We start from the raw sequence: 24539 nt of genomic DNA on the forward strand, positions 1-24539 counted from the left end.
GACTTGCAGGTTGGAGTGATATGGGGATCGATGTGGGGGACAGGCATCTGAATGCTCCCATAGACCTAGGTCAGTGCCTTGAGCCTTCCCGGCTAGCCCAGCAGTGAAAAGGTGACCCAGCCCCCACACCTTTCTTCCACTGAAATGACAGTCACTCCTTGTCTCTTCCCACCACCCACTTCTGGCCCCACCTTCCTCTGCCCTCTAAGCATCTTTGAGGAAGTAAATCTGGGGTGCAGAGGTCCCCCTTTGAAGAGAAGACTATGCTTTCTAAACTCTAGGTTCTCTGTTATTTCAGACAGGCTTCTCTGCCTGCCCAACCCAAGGGTTTGGAAAGAACTCAAGGAGGCCTTTAAAAGTGCCAGGTGGACACCAGGTCCTCAAGGCCCTCATGAACTTAGACCTCTTGGTCCCAAGAACGGCCTGCAGGCTGACCATGTCCTGTTTCTGGCCTCAGCATGCCCCAGAGAGGGGACAATGTGACCACACCCTCTTTTGGAAATGGTCTAGGACCTGCAGTCTGTGGGGCAGTGGGAGAGCCAGACAGGGTCTCTTCCTGTTTCCTCCCTCTAGCTCCGAGCTCAGACGGTAGCCGTCAAGGGCAAAGAGAGTGAGTTAGAGGCTGGCTCTAGGAGGACAGAGGGAGAGTGAGAGGAAGGTATTACAGAATGTGAGCAGAGGTGAAGCTGATGTCCTCACATTCCTCAGCCTCACCTCTAGGGTTGCCCTCTGACCCTCAAATCCTGGGCAGCCGGCCCAGGTCAGGGCTGGGATGGACAGGGGCTGTTTGACAGCACCACACCCGGGCACACTTGGGAGCAGTGGTGCCATTGGCTGCTGAGAGTCTCAAGAACAGGAGGCAGAGTGCCACCAGGAAGAGGGGAGGGGGACACAGGAGCAGAGGGAGGTCATGAGGGAGGTGTCAGGGTGCACTCAGTCAGGAGGACTCCTCGTTTCTGGCTGATGGACAGACAGGAAGTTGCTGGAGAAAGGGGGGAGACAGCAAGCAGATACCCGAATGCCAAACCCATAAACCACGACTCTAGGCCTTACGACAGTGATAGAAGAGCCGAAATGGACACGTATATGGTCCCGTTTATAAGCAAAGAAGCTGGGCTCAGAGGGTTGGAGACACATGAAGGTGGCAAGACTAAGACTGAGGAAGCTTTGTCTTGGGCCCAGACTTCCATGTGCACTCCAACCTGACCACGGCCCTCGAGATGCAGCGCTCCCTTCCTCAGGTGACAGCCGGTCTCCATCTGCCAGACGCTCACCACAGCAGAGGAAAACACTGTCCCAACATTCTAGGTCTCCCACCGCCAGGGACAGAGACCTGGGCCTAGCCCTCCTCCTCCCTGCACCAGCAGTGCTGACTGGGGGCACAGGAGACAGCTGGGCAAGAGGACTTACCTGGGCATAGTTCTCAGCTCGAGTGAGGAGGGGCAGCTCGTAGGCCGTGGAGAAGTGGGTCCGGACCTGCTGCATCTGCCCAAAGCGCTCCCTCTTCCGCCACTTGGCCCTCCGGTTCTGGAACCAAACCTACAGGACAAAGTGGCAGTCACAGGTCTCAGGTCTTGCTCTCAGGCAGCGAACATTGCTCCCTAACTCCACCAGCCTGGTGTGTATGTTAGGGGCACAGAGAAAGAGTCAGCCTCGACCTTTCAATCTTTGGTATAGCAACTAACTGTGTGAAATTGTCAGAATCAGGAAGGCTGCCTACACTGCATTGACCATAAGTGTGATTTGGGGCCTAACTGCTTAAGCTTCAGATTCCAGAACAGGCAAGTGTTGCATGAACACACACACACACACACACACACACACACACACACGAGAACACATGCATGCACAAACACACATACATAAATTAGGAGAATGAGCAGAGCCATTGGTTATCTGTCCTCCTAGTGCTGTGTATAATCTGCTGAGGGTCACAGACCCCAGGAAGAATCCCATCAAGCTATGAAGACCTTTCTAGAAATTTCTTCCCTTAGCCAATCTCACACAGTCCTGAAGTCCTCATGGACCTGCCTGTGGATGCAAATCCAGAGTACACATGTTCCTGCATCCATCAGAGAGAAACAGTCTGCTCAGAACTTCCCTCGAGTGTTAGTGGTGAGGCCTTTTGGAACGACAGCAGTCAGGAAAAGATGTGTGAAAACGGAGCCAGATGGTAGAGGGCTGCACACACCAGCTCGGGACCGCCTCTAGGAAGGTGTCGATGGGGGTGACTGCTGAAAATCCTACTGAGGCATAAGTACTCAGCCAGGGGAGAGGTCTCTGAGTTAGAGGAAGTGTGGAGACTCTGGTAGGGTGTCTGAGAATCACCCAAGACACGAAGACAAGGGCAAGGGGCGGTCTGCTACTCTAAGAGCCTTAACTGGTTATGAACAGAGTAGAGGGAGCCCAGAGAGCGTAGGAGAGGAAGCAGTGGGAAGAGGGTAGTTTCTCCTCGGAGGATGACACCGCAGCTTATTCTGCACCTTCCAGTGGGCTCCAGATTCAGGTGGACACAGACACACCTCAGCAATGCATGCTCAGTCTGTGGCTCCACAAGACAGCTATGAACGCAGCCTAGCAAGAAGTGTAAACTTGCTTAAAACACTTTAAAAGATATATTGATTTTGTAACTCAGTTGTGTGGTTCTTGATTGTGAAGTTTGCCTATGACAGTGTCCTATCGCAATGACAAATGGCTGGACAGCTCTGAACCATGGTGATTTGCACCCAGGCTGCTAACTGTGGGCCAAGATCACAGGAAAGGCAATACTGACAGGCAGGACAGAAGCTTTCCTAGTCAAGGCAATCTACGGTGCTGGGATGGAGACTAGAGTAGCCTCCCCACCTGCCTGTGAGCACCCAGACTCCTCAGAACTATGGCAGAGGGACTGGCCTTCCGCAGCGGCTATGACCTGCGGGGCTTCTAGAGTATCTTGGCTTGCACTGTGCAGAGCCTCAATTTCCACATCTTTAGAATGGCATTACACTAAGGTCTAGGCTGATATCCTCGCAGAGGTGGTGCCTTGTGGGGACAGCAGAGGGGAGCACACAGCATGGAGTTTCTAGAGCACTCGAGTGCGCCTGACTTCATTCTCTTGCTGAAGAAAGGTGGTGAAAACCCCCAGGATGTAGATCTCGTGAGAGCTGGGAAGGGAAAATGGGCACACTTCCTCTCCGGCTCACTTCCGCCTTCCTAATCTGACATATACACACATTTACAAGCAAACACAACTATCTGGCCATGTGTGTGCACTCACATATGTGCACATACATATACACACTCAGAGCGTCCTTCCTGCGCCCTCCCTGGAGAGCAGCCTTCTCCGAGACTCAGTCCCTGCCCCTGAGCCTGGGGGAGGAGTACTTTTACTCTGGGATCCAGGATGTCCACTGGGAGAAAGGAGCACGTGGGGGGGGGGGGTCTCCTGCGTTGTGAAATGGGATCCACCTTATCAGTGGCTGCAGTGGGGGCTGGGGACTGGATGGAGGAGTCAATCAGAGAAGGTTGTTTTTATTTCATGTTTAATTTCCTGCAGACTGAGCTCAGCCTTCTGCTCCATCCTCAGCCTCCCAGGTTTTTCTGGGGAGAGGGGCACTAGAGGCACCAAAATCACAGCTCTGCTCCTTCTATCTCTGGGGGTGGGGCCCAGGCAAGAGAAGCTGCTGCTGCTGTGTCTGTGGGTTCCAGGTCCTTTTTGTGGTGGGGACAGAGAGGTGGGTGATGTCACTGAGGGCTGGGAAACCGAGGACCCAGGGAGGGCTAAAGCCAGTGTCTGGCAAAGGGGCCTGGAATTGAAGGAATTGAAGGAGTGGGTGAAGGATGGGATACAGTGCTTGAGGGAGGTGGGAAGCCCCATTGTCTGGGAAGGGGCAGTCAAGAACAGTGTTTGGGGAAAGAAGTAGAAAAAGGTCATGGTAAGATTTATTTGATAGAGATAGGAGGTGGCCCAGAGTGGAGACACTCAGATCAGTGGGAGCTGGCCTGCCTGGGACCTCCTTCCCAGAGTGGTCTTTTGTCCCTATCCTTTCCATGTTCCTGAGCTTTTGTCCCTGCCTTTCCTGTCCCCCAGTCAGCTTAGGCTATTAGCCTGGCTGACCTTCAATGTCCTCACATCCTCCAGGAGGTCGCACGGTACCTGGTGGTCCCTCTGTGCTCCAATCCACATCTCTGTGCAGAGACTTGGTGTGTTCTCCCATCTCTGACCCCCAGCTGTGCCTTTGTGCCTCAGGGCTGTGCAACCGCAGGCTAGTCTCTATAGCCCCCAGGAGGAGAACTCACTGAGGTCCCCACTGTGCTTCCATTCTGCATGTCGCTCCCAGGACCACCCCGTTCCTGGGCCACCCGGACCTGGCCCACTCAGCACAGGCCTCTCCCGAGGACCAGGCCATTCAAGGAACCGACTGTCTTGGAGGAGGCATCTCTAACCGCAGCCCATCTGGGGCCAGGGCGGGGTGGCCCAGGGCGGGGAGGCCTCAGTCTTATTGTCTTCAGACACCAGCTGTGGAGATTGGAATCCCAGACAGCAGAGAGAGGCTCTGAAGCCCCCTGGAGCAGGGCCAGACCCCAGGCTGCTTCCCATGAAGGACCATCGTGGGACCCCCTCATGGCCCCCTCCTTGTTCCTGCCGTCACTGCACACCAGGCACCTGGCTTGCCACCAGCAGAGTGCGTGGCCTGAGCAAACTCCACAGAGACAGGCAAAACTGCAGTTCTAGTACACCCCTGCATTACTCATCCCCACCCCCAGGGCACTGCCAGGCTCAGCTCAACCCAGAGGTTTGACGCACATGGAGATCCCACCCACCCTGCTGCTTTTGTACAGAGGAAAGACAAACAGTCTGGCATGTGCCAGGAACTGCAAACTAAAGTGGAAGAACACTGGCCTAGAGCTGGGGAGCCCTGGATTCCAGGCTCAGTGCTGGTCTGCATTGTTGTTAACTCTGGGAGTCACTTCCCACATGTAGGTCTTTCTTCCTCATCAAAAGATGGTGGGATCTTTTCTGAAACACCTTTCTGTAATTCTATAACCTTCCTGTTTGATAGGAATATGTTTGATAATGTATAATAATGTGTAATATATCTGTATATTTGTATATATCTGTAATGTATTTGTATAGCTGCAATAATTTGATAGACAATAAATTAAGCTTTCCCTTTCTATCTTGGCTGACAGGAAGTTCAAAGTTGAATTTGACAATAATGAACTTTATCCTGGTAGGGGTTTTGTTTGTTTGCTTGCTTGTTTTAACACAATAATGTCACTTCTTGGCACTGTTTTTGTTCTTAAGCTAAAATAAATCTCTAATTGTAAATACTCTCACCATTTTGGAAGTAGGCTTGTGTATGTCTGTGTGTATCCACAAAGCAGTGTCCTAGGTGGATATCAGTGACTTGCTCTGTGTCATTCTCTGTTTCCTGCCGAATGTTCCTTGAACTCTGTTCTGCATACTCGAATTCATTTGAGCAGTGTGCATGTATGTGGTGCTCACATGCACACAGGTACACATACAAGTAGAAAGCAAACATGTTTGCCCCATGCCAACACACTACCTACTGGCACTGTAGCGTTGCAACCGGTTACTCCTTTCTCTACCCCTCCTTCCCTGCCCCAGTCCTGGGCTAGAGCTGAGGCTGGAATCGGACTCATCTGTGAGCTCAAATCTCAGGTAGGTGAGGTCTCACAGGGCTTGAGAAGGCCCCATGGCATAGCATGTCAGCAAAACCAAGCTCTTCTGCAATTCTTCAACAAACCACGAGACTACAGCATGCCATAGCAGCTACAGTGTCTAAGGGGCTGCAGGTTTCCTGGTAACCATTTTGCATTTTCTATGTACCCAGGTTAAATGGCAGATACCTCAGTGTGTTAAACGAGACTTGGTGAAGCTGATGGGCACTCAACTGATCCCTCAGAACCATGAGTAGAATAAAAGCAACTGTACACGAGTCTGCCCAGGACTCTTTGTTCTGATTCCCCAGGGCCCAGACCACAGTGCTATGCCCATTAAGAAGAAATACTCTTTTGGGACTGCTGAGATGGTTCAGTTTGTAAAATACTTGCCATGGAAGCAAGAGGACACCTGGGTTCAGAGGCCTAGACCCCACTTAAAAGAGTCAGGTATGGAGGTGTGCACCCATATCCTCCAGCACCGGCAAGTGGGGTAGACAGGGGGCTTAGTGGTTACCTAGTCTAGCCAAATCAGCAAGCTCAGGGTGCAGAGGGGAAAAAAAAAGATGTTTTTTAAAAAATGATATCAAGAGCAATTGAGGAAGACACTAACACTAATGTTGACCTCTGGCTACACACACACACACACACACACAAACACACACACACATCTTCCCTCACTTGCAAACACACATGAAAATACAAACACAACACACACACACATAGACTTCCAAACACACATGAACACACACACACACATTAAAATATATGTTAAAATAAAAAACCCTCTCTACTCAAATGTCAGGTTTCTGCCTGATAGCTAGGAACTCTCATGCTCCATTCGTGCCATGCCTTGAGTGGAAAACAGCCTGACCATGGAGTTGATGTCATATTAAACTGCAATTTGAATGCTAGTGTGGGGCCTTGATCGTATGTGCTTTGGCAGATTGGGTTTTCACTTTCTTTGCTATGATTTTCTGCAGAGGGGCACACCTCTGGGCAAAGCAGGGCCACTGGTTTGTGCGAAGCTGCACAAACTTACATGCTGCTCGGCACCCAGCCTTCTCTAATTGGTGGGGACACAGAAGTGAAATAGCTGTGGCCCGAGTCTATAATCCCAGGGCAGGAAAGGCAGGACAAGGTGGCCAATAATTCAAGGCTGGCTGTGGTTCCATAGTAAGACAAAGGCCAGTCTGAGTGACATGAGACCCATCTCAAAAGCAACACACATGGATGATCAAGGATCTCTCAGTTCAGGGGCAAGAGAATAATGTGACCAGTCATAAAGTCTACCCAGGAGAGGAAGCAGGACAAGCAGAAGAAGGTGATCTGCTTTGGTTACGTTGATTTGGGCTGAGTTATAAAGGGCTACGTGGTATTGTGTGCTCTTTAGCAGAGTCAAGCTGGGTTGATCAGTGCTGAGTGGGCACTCTGAGCTCTACTGAGTTCATTTGGGCTGTATTTAGTGAACTGAGCTGACTTCATTGTCTGGTACTGTGTTGCATTGGGTTCAGTTTTGTTGTGCTGAACTGGGTTGAACTGAGCTGTATGTGCTGAGTTGGTTGTATTGGGTTGGTTGAGTAATATTGAATTGGATAAGGTTGGGTGGGATGTTTTGTGTTGGGTTGGGTTATACGAGGTTGCACTGAGCTGTGTATTGTCAGTTACACTGTGTTGAGTTGGGTTGTACTGGGCTGTGTTGGGTTGGGTGGGTTATGTTGCATTGGGTTGAGCTGAGCTGTACACGAGGTGCCGCGTTGTATTTACTGTGCTGTGTTGTGTTGCACTGGGTTGTGTTGTACTGAGTTTAACTGGTGAGTGTGTGGTGAGTTTGCTGTGCTGAGTTGGTTGTCCTGGGCTGTGTTGTGTTGTTATGTTGTTTTTATTGGGTTGTAGTGTGTTGTTGGGTTAGGTTACTGGGTTAAACTGTGTGGTCTGAGTCGCACCATGTTGAATCGCCTTGTTCTGGGCTGTCATATTTGTGTAGTGAGATGTACTGTTTTGAAGAAGGTTGTACTAGTCTGTGCTCCTCTGCACTGGATTGTGTTGTGCAGTGACTGGGTCACGTTGTACTGAGTTGTTTGGTTTTGGAGTTGAACTGGTCTGTGTATGGTGGCTTGCGCTACACTGAGTTGGTTGTACGGGCTGTGTTAGGTGTACTTGACTGAGTTGGGTTGAATTGGGTTTGGGTAGTGGTGATGGTAGGCATTGTATTGGCCATGATTGCCAAGAGTCTCCTCAGAGGAGGCATGTTGATTGGGTCCTGAAACATGCAGGAGGCAGCTATCCTGGACAGGATATTAATCTCTGCTTCTACTATGGGCCTGTGAATGTCTGGGCCTTGTTCATCTCCATTCAGAGAAATAGGCCTTCCAGACGAGACATGGCGCCATCTTGTCCTTCAATTAAGGCATGGACTCACAGGTAGCAACCTTCTCCTTCCTCCACAGAGCCTCCCTCTCTTGACCTTACCCTAAAGAGCTGAATATAGTGGCTGAGCAGATCTACTATGACTGGGGAAGGGGGCATTGGGTGGCCAGATCCTCTCTTGGCGTGGCAGGCCCTCCCAGGGTAAGGAAAACCTGGCATAGCCCACAGTAGTCAGTAGCTCCCAGTTGCATCTGGAGCCCAAGGCTGGGAGGCTCCGTGGGTCCCTGCCTGTCACTCTGGCTGACCTGCACACGGGCCTCAGTGAGATCCGTCCTCATAGCCAGCTGCTCACGTGCATACACATCGGGGTAGTGTGTCTTCTGGAAGACTTTCTCCAGCTCCTCCAGCTGGTAGCTGGTGAAGGTGGTGCGGTTCCGCCGCTTCTTGCCTTTGTTGCTCTCAGAGTCGGTCTTTTCCAGGGGGCTTGGGATGTCAGCACGAGCCCGGTCCTGGGGCCCCTTGGCCCCTGTCTCCTTCACATTGAGGTAGCTGTTGTCCATGCCCACAGGTTCAGAGTCAGGGGGCAACTCTGGCTCACCCAGGTTGCTCTCTTTGGCTGAGGAAGAGAAAGAAAGGTTAGATGCTTGAAAACAGCCAGGGAGAGTGGAGAACACTTTTCCCCTTGCAGAGGTACACTGAGTACCAGCTCAAGAGAGTCAAATTTCATATCCTAGCTTTTCATCAACATGCCGGGTGACTTTGGGCAAGTCCCCCCCCCCCTTCTCTCACCTTCTGTGGCATCATCCTTAAGTGGGTCCCTTCTGGCACCACTCTCGGGTTTGTCTGTCTGACCTTTGGGACTTTCTCCTTACTCTCTGCATGTGAGACTCCTCCCCTACAACCAATGGACCCAATGACTAGCTAACACAATACTGATAGAGGAGAAAACTCGTTCGACCACACTGGACTTGGTGGGAGAGAGAAAGACCAGCATTGAGGCACATCGTGTGGTCCCCATGGAGTTCAGTAGAGGAGCCTTGGAGACTGTCTCCGGAGTTTAGTGTTGAGAGGGTCACCCTCACCTTCCATTCCACTGGTGACACTGGTCTCACTGCCCACGGAGGGGCTTTTAGCAGATGGGTTTCACTGAGTCATGGATGCTCTTGCTGGGGTCCCTTTCACTAGCCACGGCTGCCGCTGTCCACCACAGCTGTTCAGGCCCTCACCTCTGAAAAATCCCCTCTTTGGGGCCACAAGGAATCATCATAAACAGGACTCACAGCCTAGGCCCTTACTGCTACTTGCTGACAGAATGGGGACCCCATGGTAGAATCCTGGAAGCTCAGAGCTACAAGGAACCCAGTCAAACCATGCAGGCCAAGAGTGGAGAGGTGGAGACCAGTCTAGGAGGGTGGGAGTTGTCGGCCCAGATCGGTCCATGTGGGCAGACAGTCTTGCCTTGCTGCTGCAGAGGGCTCTGAGCCTGTGCTCTAGGGCCAGGCTCCACAGGGTGTGTCTGCCAGATCTCTGGCTCGACGCCTCCATGTTCCTTAATGAACCCCTTTGTGGTTTAGTTTCCCCTCTGTAACTTGGGGGTAAATGAAGATACCCACCAGATATTCCTTATGGGTTGTGAGAAACGGAGAGGCAGTAGCCTCTGGTCCGGCCTTGCAGATTTACAGGGCCTGATAGCCTTAGAGGAGGATGACCCAGGACAAGGCCTCCACAGAAAAGTCCCTGGGGTTCAGACATATGTATAAAAGCACCATAGGCTGGGATCAAAACATGTCTCCAGATGTGCGGAGCCCCCCTCCCTTTTTGCCATATTCCTTATCTGAGACTCTGAGAGAAGGAGACAATGAGAGAACAGTTAAATGAAACGTGGAGGCAGATTGTAGAAAATCCTTAAGTACAGTCAAGTTCTGCCCATTTGCCCCAAGCACCACCCATTCTGATGCTCTGTTTCTTCTTCTGGAAACAGATTATGCAATTTGCCTTTTAGGTCACAATGATGCTTCTATCCTTGATCTCCTGATGCCATCCAGACTGAGGATGTGGGGGCTGACATTCCAGGTTTACCAGCCTCCCTGTGAGCACGAGGAAAGGTGAGAGGGGCTGTCTGCTTCTGTCAGTCTCCCTCCAGCTCTGTGGCACTGAAGAGATGAAGGAGAGGGGAGTGCCCAGAGTAGGCCTGAAAGCAGCTCCTGAAGGGCCACTCGTAGCGTAATGCCACAGACGCGGCTGACCCACCAGAGGCGTCACAGATGACAGCCATGTGAGCCCAGCTCACACAGTGGGCCACAGCTTCGGCAATATCACTGTGCAAGTTGCAACTGGCAGCTGGGCCAAGGGCTTCCAGCAAAGATATTTATCTTCCTGGTAGACAAATAAGTTTTATGTTTTGGGTCTTTCTTTCTTTCTTTCTTTTTTTTTTTTTAGGAAAGAAATCCCACCCAGCTCACCAAAAATAAACATTCCTCTTGTGCAACTTCCTGGCAGCCAGGCCAGGGAAGAAGGCCACCACCCCTGCTGGCCTAGCCCTGCTCCCCAGGCCTATCCTGGCCCCTATCCTAGCCCCATGGAACCTGGTAGTGTCTCCAGGCATCCAGCCTGGAGCTGGGATCACCCCATGGGGAAAGGGGACCAGTTGAGGGCAGCTACATAGAAACCAGGGTTGGAAGGACCAGCCCAACTTCTCATTTAGACGAAGGAAAAACAGGCTGGGAAGAAAAAAGAATACTCCTTAATTATCCACAGAACACAGCTTCCTGCTCCGGGGACTACCCTACTCTCTAAGCGTGGGTATGGGACCTGTTTCCAGGGAGGGGAAATCCAAGGCCTCTCAGCACTCAGGAATCCTGCCCTTGAGGACAGGGGACTAAGGCGCACTTCAAGGCCCCCTCGGTATGGAGCTAGTTCTTGGCCTAGCCGGAAGAGATGGCAGTGCCCGGTATTCTGATGAGGAGTAGGTTTTGCCCCTAGCCACATCCAGACACCCACTGGATCAAGTGAGTGAGGGGTAGGGAAACAGCATGATGTTGCACTGAGACCCCTGCCCCAGAGGGACGTGCCCCTGTCCACTTTGGGGTGTGTGTGTGTGTGTGTGTGTGTGTGCACGCTCTGGGCCCCAGTTCTGTGTGCATGCGTAAGCACGTGGAGGCTAGACCACAGCTTCAGATGCTGGTCTCAGGAGCCATCTACCAAGTTCTTGGATATAGGGTGCTTCTCTGGTCTGGAGCTTGCTGTTTCCCTAGGCTGGCTGGATAGTGAGCTCCAGGGGTCTGCCTGTGTTTGCCTCTTCAGTGCTGGGATTACAAGTACACATCCCAGCATGCCCAGCTGTTTTAGGTGTGTTCCGGGCTCTATCCTCATGCAGGTATGGCAGGCACTGTACCAACCAAGCCATCTCTCCAATCCTCAATGCCAATTTTTTGATGTTTATTTTATATGAATGTGTATCATATGAAGTGCCTGGGAGTTATGGAAGGTTGAGAATCATCGTGTGGGTGCTGAGAAGTGAGCCCAGGTCCTCTGAAAAGCAACAAGTACCCTTAACCACTAAATTGTCTTTCAACCCCCCCATCTTTTCTTTCTTTTTTCTTGCTATTGAAAACCAGTTTTAACTTTAATATATCTTGATCCTATTCCTCCCCTCCCCCAAGCCCTTCAAGAGCTGCTATCGATCCCTACCCACCCAACTTTATGCTCTTTCTCAAAAAACAAAAACTCAATATAACCAATAAAATAAAATAAAACACCACTCAAAAAGAAAAAAAAAGGGGGGGAACCCACTAAACTGTAACCAAAACACACCACACACACACACACACACACACACGTGTCACTATGGAGTCCATTCCCAACTACTCCTGAACATGAGGCCTGCCCTCAAGTGGTGGTTGTACCCAGTTTCACTCCATTCGAGAAAACTGATTTTTCCTCTCCCAGCAGGTAAAAATGACACCCCAGTCAACCAGCAACTTTTGATCACTAATTTTCTTGCTTTAAATGCTGAACCTGGATCCCTATTATAGACAATAAAGGAAAATTCTCCCAAATTCTGTAGCCATGCCTACCTTCTCAGAATGACAAGCCTGATATCCTGGATACCCAAGGTAGCAGATTCCCGCCACCTGCCTATAAGCTCCTCTACCTGTGGCCCCAGAAGCCAGACCATTTGTCCTCAGCCAGCCCGTGTTTATCTTCTAGGGATCTGATTCATTGTTCCTGGTCTATTTTCCCAGGGCCTTTCCTCAACCCAGCCCCGGGACCATGGGACATGGCTCCTCCATCCGAGGTAAGCCATCTGTCTGGCTTGATGGCTACGGCTCCCACTACTGTGCCCCTGTGATCTGCAGTGGATTAGCCGGGGTCTAGGGATGAGGAGGGAAACACTTGGGGCCCTATGTGAAGCCAGTCAAATGATCCAGAGGGGCCAGCTAGGAAGGTGGCCTGGATAAGGTCTAGTGTATTCAGAATCTAGCTCATCCTGGCTATCCTCCTCAATGAGATGGGTCTAAAATCCCTGCCTCCACAGTATGAGTCTGATTACTCCTGACTAATGGAGGCCACTGTCCCCACAACTCTTGCCTCTGACCACCTGCTCAGAGAATCTTCTTTCAGGTGGCCTGCAGGTGCTCCCCCTACCCAGCAGCCAGAGCCAGCCCTCCATCCCCTACTCAGCTCTCATGACCTGGGGTTTGCTAACTAGCTCTGAATGAAGCTTAGTGTCTGACTCCCTAGAGGAGGGGCAGGGCCCCAATGAGAGCTTCTCCTTACAGCTCATAGCATAGAGAGGAAGAGCCCAGATACGCCAGGACAGGCTGTGGAAGAAAAGATGAGGCCTGCCTGGCCAAGAGACACCCTGGTGCTCCCTCTCCATTCAGCCACTGTGCACGCCTTGCACCAGGGCCCCACTGCACACGTGAGTTGCTGTTGAGCAGGTGATGGGACCAGGCATGAATCAGGGCAAACATGAAGACTTAAGCAAAAGCATGCTACGTTCAAGACACGTCTCATGTGACTGGAGGTGACTGAGAAAAAGTAGGTAGAAGAAAAGCCAAGAGGGACCTTAAGGGATGTTCCTCTCCACACAGTAAGCAGGAAGGCAGAAATAAGCAGGACCAGAAGGGAGGGGCGAGCATCTAAACCAGTGGCTCCCAACTTTCCTGATGCTGTGACCCTTTAAAATAAATGTCTCATGTTGTAGTGACCCTCAACTATAAAATTATTTTTATTGCCACTTCATAACTATAATTTTGCTACTTATTATGATTTGTAATATAAATATCTGATATGCAGGGTATCTGATATGTGACCCGTGAAAGGGTTGTTTGACCTCAACCCCCGAAAAGGACATGACCCACAGGTTGAGAACTGCTGATATAAACCATCACCCACAACTTAGCAGATAATAGCTGCCTCTGCCTCAGACTGCCACATTGCACAAGAGAAGCGGCCTCTGGGGGCTCCAGGTTGCCCAGCTGCCAAGGTCCTTAACTGCCCTGTGGCCCCAGTACTGGAGTAGGCTGAGCAGCAACAGAGCCCAGCTTGAATCCAGGTCACCACCAGTGGGCTGCCTTTTCCCCAGCTGTTGGGGACACTCTCCATGGATTCCATACTGACTGGATGTCTGCCTTTCCAAAGGAGGAAAGGAGCTTTTTGTGGGTGTGTCCCGGAGTCAAGGCAGTGAGTAGGGTCTAGGGTCATCCAGACCTAAGGCTTCCTCCGTCCATCCACCCTTCCCCCAACGGCTTGGAACTCACGATGTAGATCAAGCTAGCCTCCAACTCACAGAGATCCACCTGTATTTGCCTCCAGAGTGCTGGGATTAAAGCTGTGCGCCACCATGTCCAACAGCCAGACCCAGGCTACCCATAAAAGGGAGATAAGGAGTGATCACAAGTGGATGTCCAAACTAATGCCTGATCCCGAAAGGCCTTCCCTCAGAGGTGTCAAAGGCTCTTGAGCAATCTGACACCAGCATCATTCCCATAAGCCATTTTGACAGGTGGGGAGCCAGAAGCAAGAGCTTCCGGGTGGGCCACAGACCTCTTCTGGGAACCAGCTGTTCCAAACTGATCTCACTTGGTGTTGGCCACTAGTTTTCAGCTTGTGAACCAAGAAAGTGGGAAATCCACCTTCGTTCCCTTAGCCTCTCTCCAATTCCATCTAGGGTCATCCAAAACTCTTGAGAAACTTCTAAAGATGTGTGTGTGTGTGTGTGTGTGTTCTTCTTTACTGTGATTGTTTTTGGGAGCACATTGGGAGCCTCTTTGTGCATCTGTCTGGGTTAGAAGATGTGAGCCTCAGGGTATGGGCACCAGCCTGCAGCTGGGATGGTGTGGGGGACATGTTCCCACTTGCCTGGAGGGAGGTTTGTGAGTATGCAGACGTGTGTATAGTTGTGTGTCAGAATGCATAGGTGAGTGTGGACGTGGGTAGATGTGTGCACGTGTGTGGCTGGGCATAGGCAGTACATATGGAGTATATGGCTACAGGGTCTGAGTAATTTTATCCTCTATGGTTTTGATTACATCTATTTTCCCTCCAAACATCTGCTTTGTGGGGGACATGCTGCTTGCTCTGTTCCTGGGTAAGCTGGCCCCACACACCCTGTGGCGGAGTGCACAGCACCGATGTAATCTCCTTAAACAAAACAGGCCAGCATGGGGCCCTTTCATGCTATTTAAAGGGCACTGACTAAACCCACCGCTGTCCAAACAGTCCTGGGGGGCTGGGGCAGAGGCTAAAGGTTAGCCATTGATTGCAGAAATCCTCACCCCACCTCATCTGCCCCTGGGCTCTGCCCAGAGGTCTTTAGTTTAGCAGGCAGCTTGGTAAAATAATGCCAATGTCAGCAAAAGCACAGAGAGTGCTTCTGAGTACCACTCCAGAGGCTGTGAGCCCAGAGAGGAGAGTGTACCAGAGTGCTCAGGCTGGCTGGGGACAAGGCACCCATTCTGAGCACTCTCCAGCCTGAGAGCCCTAGCAAGGAATGAGAAGCACAGACCAGAGGAGGTGGAGGGGGCAGGCGATCTAAGTAGGCTGACTTTCCTAGGATGTGGGCACTAGGGGGAAATGGTGGAATCTGGAGTGGGTGTGGAGTTTAGTTCATAGTAGTACTTTCTTTTAAAGTGGCGGCTTATTTGAACAGGCAGCTCAACAAAGAAGACACATGGACAGCCAATAAACCCAGGGACAGGCAGGCCACCACCACTACTACTGAGCACATATGAAAAGCGGAGTGAGATCCCAGGACACAGTGGAGATACAGAAATAGGAGTCAGTGGTGCTGGTCACAGTGACTGTGACTCCGTCAGCAGTTTCGTATGTGATAAAACCTACATTCAGCCCTGGCCCCAGCAAGCCCTTGGCTCAGCAAATGCCCTAAAGAAATGAAGACTCATTTGTCAGGGGCAGAGTCCCAAACCGGTGAAACACTGGTGCTGTGCTTGACTCTGACTGTCCCCAAAGGCTTGTGTGTGTCAGAGGTTTGGTCCTCATCTTGACAGGGCTGGACAGTGACAGAAGTTTCAGGAGCTGGGGTCTGTAGAATGTGTGGGTGGGTCTTAGATGTTCGGGATAATCCTTGAAAAGGGTTATGGGACACTAGTGTCTCCCTCCCCTCCCTTTCTGCTGTGATGAACATCATCACAGTCCCAACGCAACACAACTAACTGTGGTACAAATTCATACTACAGAATAACATTTTAGCACGTAGAATGATACTCATCCCTGGCAAGTAAATCCACCTCTCCCTCACAGTTTTTTTGATACAGGGTTTCTCCATGTAACAGCCTTGGCTGTCCTGGAACTCTCTTTGTAGACCAGGCTGGACTTGAACTCACAGAGATCCACCTGCCTCTGCCTCCTGAGTGCTGGGGTTAAAGGTGTGAGCCACCACCTCCTGGCCATAAATCTCTCTTTGACAAGAGATAAATAAAAGTGCTAGAAAGGTGTTGGGTTAGAAACTCCAAAACAGCAGAACCTTTTTTCTTTTAAACTATTGTCACAAGCTCTCTGTCACCGTCACAGCAAGCTGAGTGACACAAGACCATTAGACTGACATTCAGAAATGGAATGAACCCCTGACACACAGTTTAGGAGAGTCTCAGAATCACAGTACAGTGTGTAAAAGAACCATCTTGAGAAAGCACACGTTGTGTGACTTCATTCAGTTAGCATATGAGATTGGAAAAGGGAGAAATGGAGGTCAGAGGGCAGAGAGTTGGCTGTCCAGGTGTGGAGTGGGTTGTCTCTTAGAACTCTATGATCATGCCTTGTGATGGGGCATAAATCTCTGTGGGGATGCATTAAAATTTATAACAAACTTTATTCCACACTCTGTTATTTTTATGGTGTGAAGCGTGTAACTAAAGAGAAAATACAAAATGACATCGAACATAAGGAAGGAACAAGAGACAAAGTCCAGCAGGCTATTGTCTTTGGTACGGAAGCAAGCCGAGGTTGGTCAGAATAGCCAGCACAAAGGGCATTCTTCCTCATGTGGATGCTATGCATTCTGTATGGCCTCTTTGTTGGCATTCAGCATGAAGTATTGTGCATTTATCTGTTTGCTCATTTTCCTTTGTTCCTCTTTCCCCCCTCCCCCTCAGAAAGCAGGGTCTTCCCTCACCTCTCCCACCCAATGCTTACTATTGCACTGGGGACACATTAGCTGTGCAGTGAACACCTGATATTCATGAATATTCATGAATGACTCAGAACAGGGCTTTGGCAGGTGGAAAGACGCGCATCACTAGGAAGCTCTGGGCTGATAAAAAGTGGGGCCAGCATGGAGTGGTTACCATTAGAAAACACTAAAGCATTCCAGAAGTAGGAATTTAAGTGTGTGGACTTTTTCACCTTGGTTGGTCTGTTTTGTTCTGTCTGGCTTGAAGTACCACTGTAATTGTTCAGTGGGCTCAGGTAAAACTCTTATCTGAAGCAGGGACTGGAATTCCCAGTAAAGCCTGTACTGACAGGAGATGACACCGCTGTGGACTGATGGGAAGTGAGAGGCCTGACCGGAGTGGGTGGGAGAGAGCAGCTTCAGAGAACCGCCCCTGTCATGTGGGGATGGCACTGTCTTCCCAGCTGGGTCCTGATGAATTCACTCCAGGCCAACGCCTCCGGTGACTAATGATGCCCAGCGCTCAAGTCCAATAGATCTCAGGAGACTCTTGGCCTACAGCCTTAAAATCCTTGAATACAGCCTGAGGGTGTCTAAGACACAGGCACCCATCATGCCACAACCCAAGAGAGGATCCCTCTAGCTCCCAGGAGCCTCATTCAGATGTCAAATACAGAACACGCTGTTCCTTTAAACAGTACGCCTATATCAACAGCGAACACCAGGGCCTGGGGAGATGACTCAGCCAGGAAGGTGCTTGCTGTGCAAGCAGGAGGACCTGAGTTTGATCCCCAGCAACCACATAAAAACAGGGGCAATAGCACAGATCTGTAATCCCAGCTCTGGGAAGACAGAGGCAGGAGGATCTTTGGGGCTCACTGGCCAGCCAGCCTAGCCAATGAGTGACCTCCAGGTCCAATAAGAGATGCTGTCTCAAGAAATAAGGTAGAGAACAACCAAAGAACACACTCACTTGATAACAACTTCTGCTTTCCACATGGATGTGCACCAGTACACACAAGCACACATGCACACACATGCAAACACACACTATTAAAACCACCAGAAGCTGGGAGGTGGTGGCACATGCTTTTAATCCCAGCACTTGGGAGGCAGAGACAGGTATATTTCTGAGTTCTAGACCAGCCTGGTCTACACAGTGAGTTCCAAGATAGTCAGGGATATATAGAGACACCCTGCTTTAAAAAACTTAACAGAGAAACACACCAGTTATTGATGAGAAATCCACAGAATAATTCCTTCTGCATTTGACATTCAAATGTGACAGGGCATCATATTTTCTTTTGATTCTGCTAAAGTGGCCAACCTCACCAGGGCTTTTAGGGATCTGTGAAGTAGCTCGCCACCCCCTCTTGCTTCACCCACTTTCACCTGTCCAGCTCCTCACATGACCACTTCCACACACACCCCTATGCCTTGGGCTTCCTGCCTCTGCAGCCACCCTCCTGCCCAGCACCTATCTGAGTGATGCTGTCTCCTGCACATCTGTCTTTCTCTGTGACATCTGTAGATTTTTGTCCTGATCACTGTATCCTGGTTTCTCTATAGAATGTTAAAAACAAAACAAAACCCAGCCAAGTCAAAATCCAAAAGAAGGGGTCTTTAACTCCTGTGCACATGAGCACAGCGTTCTGTAAGAGCTTTTACGGCCTCACTCTGCCTGTCCTGTGTGTGTTTCCCTACTGTACTGGCCCCCACCCTGTCACACAGAAGATGCCCTCTGCTGCTGGCCACAGCTCTGCCTGGGAGAGACGGTGGCACGGTTGAGATGGCATCTGGAATCTCAGTCTCTTTTCATTCAGTGATTACCTTAAAACAGCTCCAAGAACAAGGATGTCATGACCCTGTCGTGGATGTGTCTCCAGGCCTCTGGGAAACACAGTTAAACTGCCTTCCAGAAGTGGCCCTGTGTCCTCAGCCACCGGCTATGTCCTCCCCCTTCAGGGCCAACATGGGAAATTTTAAAATCATTTCTATGGTGTCGGTTGAAAACAAGACCTCGGCTTCCTTTACAGCTCTGATGGCTACCTATGCTGCGTCTGTTGGGCTTCTCAGGCTCCGCCAAAGGTCACTCTCCTTCTCTGACCCCAAGGTTGGACTGAGGTCTTAAACACTTGACTGTTAGTTATACAGAAAATAATCTAAGCCTATAGGTGTGCTCAGAATACACCCCTAAAATCTTAAACACTTGACAGTAGGTTATATAGAACAGAATCTAAGCCGATAGGTGTGCCCAGGATACACCCCTTAAATTAGTGCCATGAGTGTGGAATGTGTGCATAGAACCCCAGAGCTCCTTCCTGCTGTGTTAGCTCCGGGTCCCCTGCAGGGGCAGGGCTCCAATTCCCTGTCTGGGATGGTTTCCCCAAGGGGGTAGAAGATACCTTTCTAGAAGGAACTCAGAGAAACCAGCCATAAAGCAGGCATGAAGGGCCAAAGGTGGTCCTGTGGCTGCTTGGGCCTTGAACAAACCTCTGGGCTAACAATGATTGTTTCTTCAGTTCTACAACTCTCCGTGAATCTATGCCACCCGGAGGGCAAAAAGGCACTGTGGAGGTAACCTGTGGGTTACCAGCACTTGGGAGGGGTCTCCAGGCAACTGCTAGCCCTCAGGGCTGGTACTGTGTCAAGATTGGAGGTCCAACTCCCAGAGGCCCAGACCAAGGCTGCAGTTTCACACACTTTCCACTAAGAGGCACTGTAGTTCCAATAAAGTGTTTCTGGGCCCAAGGCAAGCAGATTGGGGCCCCCCACTCCTTAAAGTGGTGGGAGGATCTACCAGTTCAGGTATTCAGTCTTACTATTCACCTGCCACGGTGCCATCTTTACTAGGGGCGCAGGGATAGGAAAGGCAAGTCCCAGCACTTCCTGGAAGAGCTCGTGCCTCCCTACACCTCATAGCTCATTTCACACTCTCAGACTCTCCATGGGCAAAAGGACACACCCGGTAGAGACCTGGTGAAGATCACCAGCATCTCGACGACAGGCTTGAAGCCTGGACTTTCCTTCCCTGCAAACCCTGAGCATCCCTTGGACCCCAGCTGTGCTGGTACACAGTAGGAATGCAGCAAACATCTGTCTCTCTTGTGCCAGCCGTCCTCAATACACAGCCACGTCTGGCTGGATTTCCCCACAGCTCAGAGCTGCCACCCCTGGCCTGTGAGCTCCTCCTGAGGGTTCCCTTTAACAGAGACAGGTGCCACAGCCCCGCCTCACACAGACATTCTCTGGGCTCTCCTTTCCACGGGGGGGGGGGGGGGGGGCTCTTTCCTGGTGTAGAGGGAGGAGAGGGTTTCTCAGAGTCAAGGGGGAAAGGAATTAAGACAGAGAATCACAGAAAATAGGAAATATGCTGTGTACTCTACATGGTCCTCGGGCTCCCTCGGCTACTGCTGTTTACTCCGTTTACAGACACCGTGTAAAAATGACCCATTCCACAACTTCAGAAACGAGGCCAAAGAGGGCAGGTAACTTGTTTAAAACTGACTAGGCCCTGTGCATGGACCAGTGTCACCGACGGTCAGGGACCCCGAGTGTAAACTTGTATCAGCAGAATGGCACCTGGGATTTCCCAGGACACTTGGCAGCTTTTCCCTATGTCTGAACCTTTATCAAAATGGAAAGTCTTTATCAAGAAATGATAGATGATGGCCAGCAGGAAGCTGGCCTTCTCCGGGATGTCATCGCAGAAGGCATTCTATACTGCTTAGCACAGGGCCTGGGGAGCGTGCAGTGAGTGGCCTCCAATGCCACAGTATCCTCGGCCTCCAATGCCTGGTCCCCGTGTCCTCAGCAGAGCCCAAGGCTGATGCCAACTCCAGAGCACACATACCTCAGCCAGCTCTGTGAGAGCCCATTTCACCCAGTCTTTCAGAGGCTCCCAAAAGGAACTGTAGTTCCTTCAGCAGTGACTTCTGTGCCTGTAGGCTACAGCAGTTTGCGAGCAAAAGGTATGCTGCTATTGGAGCTGAGAACTGGAAAAAGATTCTGAATCTAGTGTGGTTTGCCATCTGGACTGGCAAGATGGCTTAGTAGGCACAGGCAATTGCTGCCAAATCTAATGACCTGAGTTCAATCCTCTGAGCCTAGACAGTGAGAGGAGACGAAAACAGCTCCCATAAATAGTTCTGACTGCCACACATGTGCTATGGCATGAGTGCCCACACACATATACACACACAAAAACACACAAAATAAATAAATACTCACATATACACACAAAATAAATAAATAGAAGGTGGATACCTGAGCCCTTTGGTTATCCAGCCAAATCACTGAGTACAGGGCCCACTGAGAGACCTTGTCTCAAAAAGCAAGATCTCTAGCCTCTATGTACACATGAACACACACACACACACACACACACAAACACACACCACGGCCACAGCCTGATAGAAAGCACAGACGTGAAACAAGTGCCATCTTGTCACGGGGGTTTCTAGGTAGGTGAGCATTGTGTCCTGCTTGACCACCAGGTCCACAAAAAGGAGGGCTGGCTGCTTCGGGTTGAAAAGGTCAAGAGATCTTTGAACTGGGGACTAAACGGCCCACAGAGATTCTGTCTATCCTATACGCTGCTCTCTTGTAAGTTTCTCAGGTCCTGCCAATAAAGGCTCAGCTCAAAACCCGGCTTTTCTGTGTGCCAGCTTGTGTGGCTGGGTCCCGTGAAAGCTGCGACTTGAACCCATGTCTTCCCACTTCTCACCTTGTGATCTGTCTGCTCACTGCCTCTAAACGGAGTGGCCTTGCGTATGTCCCAGATGTCAGTAACTTGGTAACCCAGATGCTGTGCTTCCTCTTGCAACAAAAGAAAGCTTGCATCCTATGCCCCTCAGGGATACTGCGGCAAGATTGGGAGTTTAAGTGCTGTGCAGTAGGAAGAAATGAGAAGGGTCAGGAGTAGGACAGGCCCAGGTTTATCCACAGTTCTGCCTTCCTCTCTTCCCTCATCCAACCATTCACTCATCCAGCACTTATGGATTACCTTAAAAAGCTGGAAAAGTTTCAGGTAACAGGAATTGAAAACATGGTGACTTCTGTCTCAGGGAGGAAGGTGATGGCAGGCACAGGGTGGTAGACAAGTTACCTGACCTAGGTGACAAAGTGGATTGCCAGGTCAACATTGATCTATGCACCAGGATGCCGAGGCTGCCATGTGATGAAGAGGCCAGCTTGAGGCTCTGCCTAGCTAGTCTCCCCGTACTAGAGATGCTGACTGTCCCCACCAGAGGCAAAGGAGGGACTAGAGAGGCTCCCAAGCTAGCCCTCCACTCGGCCTCCAATGGCATCTTTGGGAGAGCAACAGTTGTGTGCCTAGCTATAGAGTGAACACAGCTGCAAGAAGGAAGGGAAGACCCCTCAGCTGCAGCAGATCCCACACTTCCCAGTCCTTCCCCGTGCCTTCTCTTCTCTGAGCTTCTCCCATTCCAACTGTGGATCATAAACCTCGGCACAATGTGGCTCCCAGGGTCCCCTCCAATCAGAGCTCACTTCATATCAGTATAGCAGGTCCTCTCGCAGGTGAAACACTGACCACTGCAAATTTCTGGAACGTTTGAAACTGTCTGAAAAGCCGGGCATTGAAGTTCATTGCTTTCATTACATATACTTTGATATATGTATATATTCCTGGCAGCTTCCTCGGCAAGAAAGATATCTTACCAGTCTCCATGGCCTCTCCCTGCCCTGCGTCTGTCTTTAAACACCTGTGGAAGTGTCAGCCTCTGGTGGAGCTGCCTTTCCAGCCTTTGGAGGAGTCATATCAGTCTAGAAAAAGACTGCTTCTCTCTCTTCCTTTCTCAAGTGTAGTTGTCCTATGGCAAATAATCACTGGCAAACAGGCCCTGTAGGGACGACCTTTTCTCTCGTGGATGGGAAGGAGGAAGTCTCGGCTAAAGCCACGGCAAAGCCACACTATTTAATTTTCTGAGGTCAAGAAAAGACTGTCTGATACTTGCCTTCAAGGAAATCTCACAAGGGAAGTGGTTAGTTGCCTAAAGCCCTTGCTTCACAGGCGTAAGGACCCAAGTTCTGGTCCCCAGAATCCATCCATGCAAAAGCTGGGTAGGCAGGACTACAGTCTGTGATAGCAGATTTCCCAGGCAGGCTAGCTAGTTGGACTAACTGGAACTGGGGGAGCTCCAGGTTTGGCAAGAGACCCTGCCTCCATCAATAGAGTGGGGAGCCTTTAAGAAGGCACATGACGCCAGGCAGTGGTGGCGCACGCCTTTAATCCCAGCATTTGGGAGGTAGACTCAGGCAGATTTCTGTGAGTTCGAGACCAGCCTGGTCTATAAGAGCTTGTTCTGGTACAGGCTCCAAAGCTACAGAGAAACCCTGTCTTGAAAAACCAAAAAAAAAAAAAAAAAAAAAAAAAGGCATATAACATCAACTTCGGGTAACACATAACATGAGCGCCTGTACACAGATATGCACACATGCATGTATGCAAAACATCTGACCTCTGCACACATGCTGTGGCATGTGCATTGTCACATACACATCATACAAACACATGTATGCATGTGCATGCACACAGTAAAACAGGTTTTAGAAACTGATCGTGCTACCTTCCTGCAGACTAGGTTTAGCAGACTGTGACTGATCATTTGGGCTGATGCTTAGGCAAGGGAGCCTTTTCTCATGGGGCCTAGTGCCTGGGGCCTAAGGCCTGCTGGACTCACACACTGATGGTTAGGCAGGGGACAGTCATACAAGTGCCTTTTCTGGGAATAAATGTTACACAAGAGATCTGACAGCGTGGAGCCTGCAGGGGGAGGTCATAGGCTTCCTTCCTGGGAATTCTCCTGGCACATAGCGGGGAGGTTTGGGACATGAGGCTCATGACATGAGGTTACATCCTTATTAGAGTTAAATGGACCCAGAGAACCCCCCCCCCACACTCCCGCAATAGCTAGGATTTTAGCGGGCATCTCTGGAGCCCTGGCCTACAGCTCTAGCTTCTGCCCCTCCCTTCAGCTCTGGCTCCTGAGAAAAAAATATGTCCCCGAGTTGAATCTCTGTGACTAGCCAGTCCCTGACCTGGAGGCGAGAAGAGAAACAGAGTGACCTCTGGGTTTCCCAGTGCACTCACGTCACGTGAGAAAGCCCTGCTGGAGCAGACACATGGAATGGGCCAAGACAAGAGAACAGAGACCACAGAGGGAAGCTCCCCAATGCCCAGGGAGCAGTTCTGAGGCAGTGTCTCAAGGCTACTCCGTGGAGAGACGGGTGCCAGGAACCAAAGGCCCACAGATGTAACTAGTGCCCTCCTTATGCTGGACCCAAAGACACAGAATGGAAGGAAGACCCGAAACAAGCCCAGATGCCAACAGAAGGGAACAGGAATTCATGACTTCATAGGTGTCATCAACGCAGATGCAACACCAAAAACGGGAAAGCGATAAACCAGACTTTATCAAAATAAAAAACTTTTATCCGGCACAGCATCCAGAGAGGCAGATGGCCCACAGGAGGAGAGGCTTTGTGATACGTCTTTTTAATAAAAAATTATTACCGAAAATACTTTAAGATTCGTCTATAGCTTTAAGTGTGGCTCAGTGGTAGGACAAATGCATAGGACACTGGGTTCAATCCCTGTTGCCACAAATAATATTAATTCCTTCCACTTAACAACAAAACATCCAAACAACAAAATCAAACACTGGAGAAGGATCTGGACAAGGTTTTGAACTTGCACAGATGGCTAAGAACATATATGAATAGTTATGCACCCAAGCACAAATTTAAATCAGAGTAAAGAAAAATTCATAGAGACAGAAAGCAAAGTGAAGGCTACCCAGAGCCAGAGGAAAGAGGATGTAAACTTTTGTTTAATGGGTACAGATTC

At 50.3% G+C, this 24539-nt stretch overlaps 2 protein-coding genes across 2 annotated transcripts in view; one reads left to right on the forward strand and one right to left on the reverse strand.

The window, feature by feature from the left end:
- Window positions 1–24539, forward strand: part of Cd82 (CD82 molecule) — a 279488-nt gene that overhangs the window by 12597 nt on the left and 242352 nt on the right. The window lies entirely within an intron of this gene.
- Window positions 1–24539, reverse strand: part of Alx4 (ALX homeobox 4) — a 39864-nt gene that overhangs the window by 4042 nt on the left and 11283 nt on the right. The window contains exons 2-3 of the mRNA XM_050146888.1: window positions 8340–8650; window positions 1411–1539 (exon numbers count right to left, since the gene is read on the reverse strand). Of these exons, the coding sequence (XP_050002845.1) occupies window positions 1411–1539; window positions 8340–8650 (440 nt within the window). The remainder of the gene's footprint in view (window positions 1–1410; window positions 1540–8339; window positions 8651–24539) is intronic.

Source organism: Alexandromys fortis, unplaced genomic scaffold (genome assembly GCF_014885135.2).
Source record: "Alexandromys fortis isolate MF-2015 unplaced genomic scaffold, M_Fortis_MF-2015_v1.1 scaffold_12, whole genome shotgun sequence".
Taxonomy (NCBI): domain Eukaryota; kingdom Metazoa; phylum Chordata; class Mammalia; order Rodentia; family Cricetidae; genus Alexandromys; species Alexandromys fortis.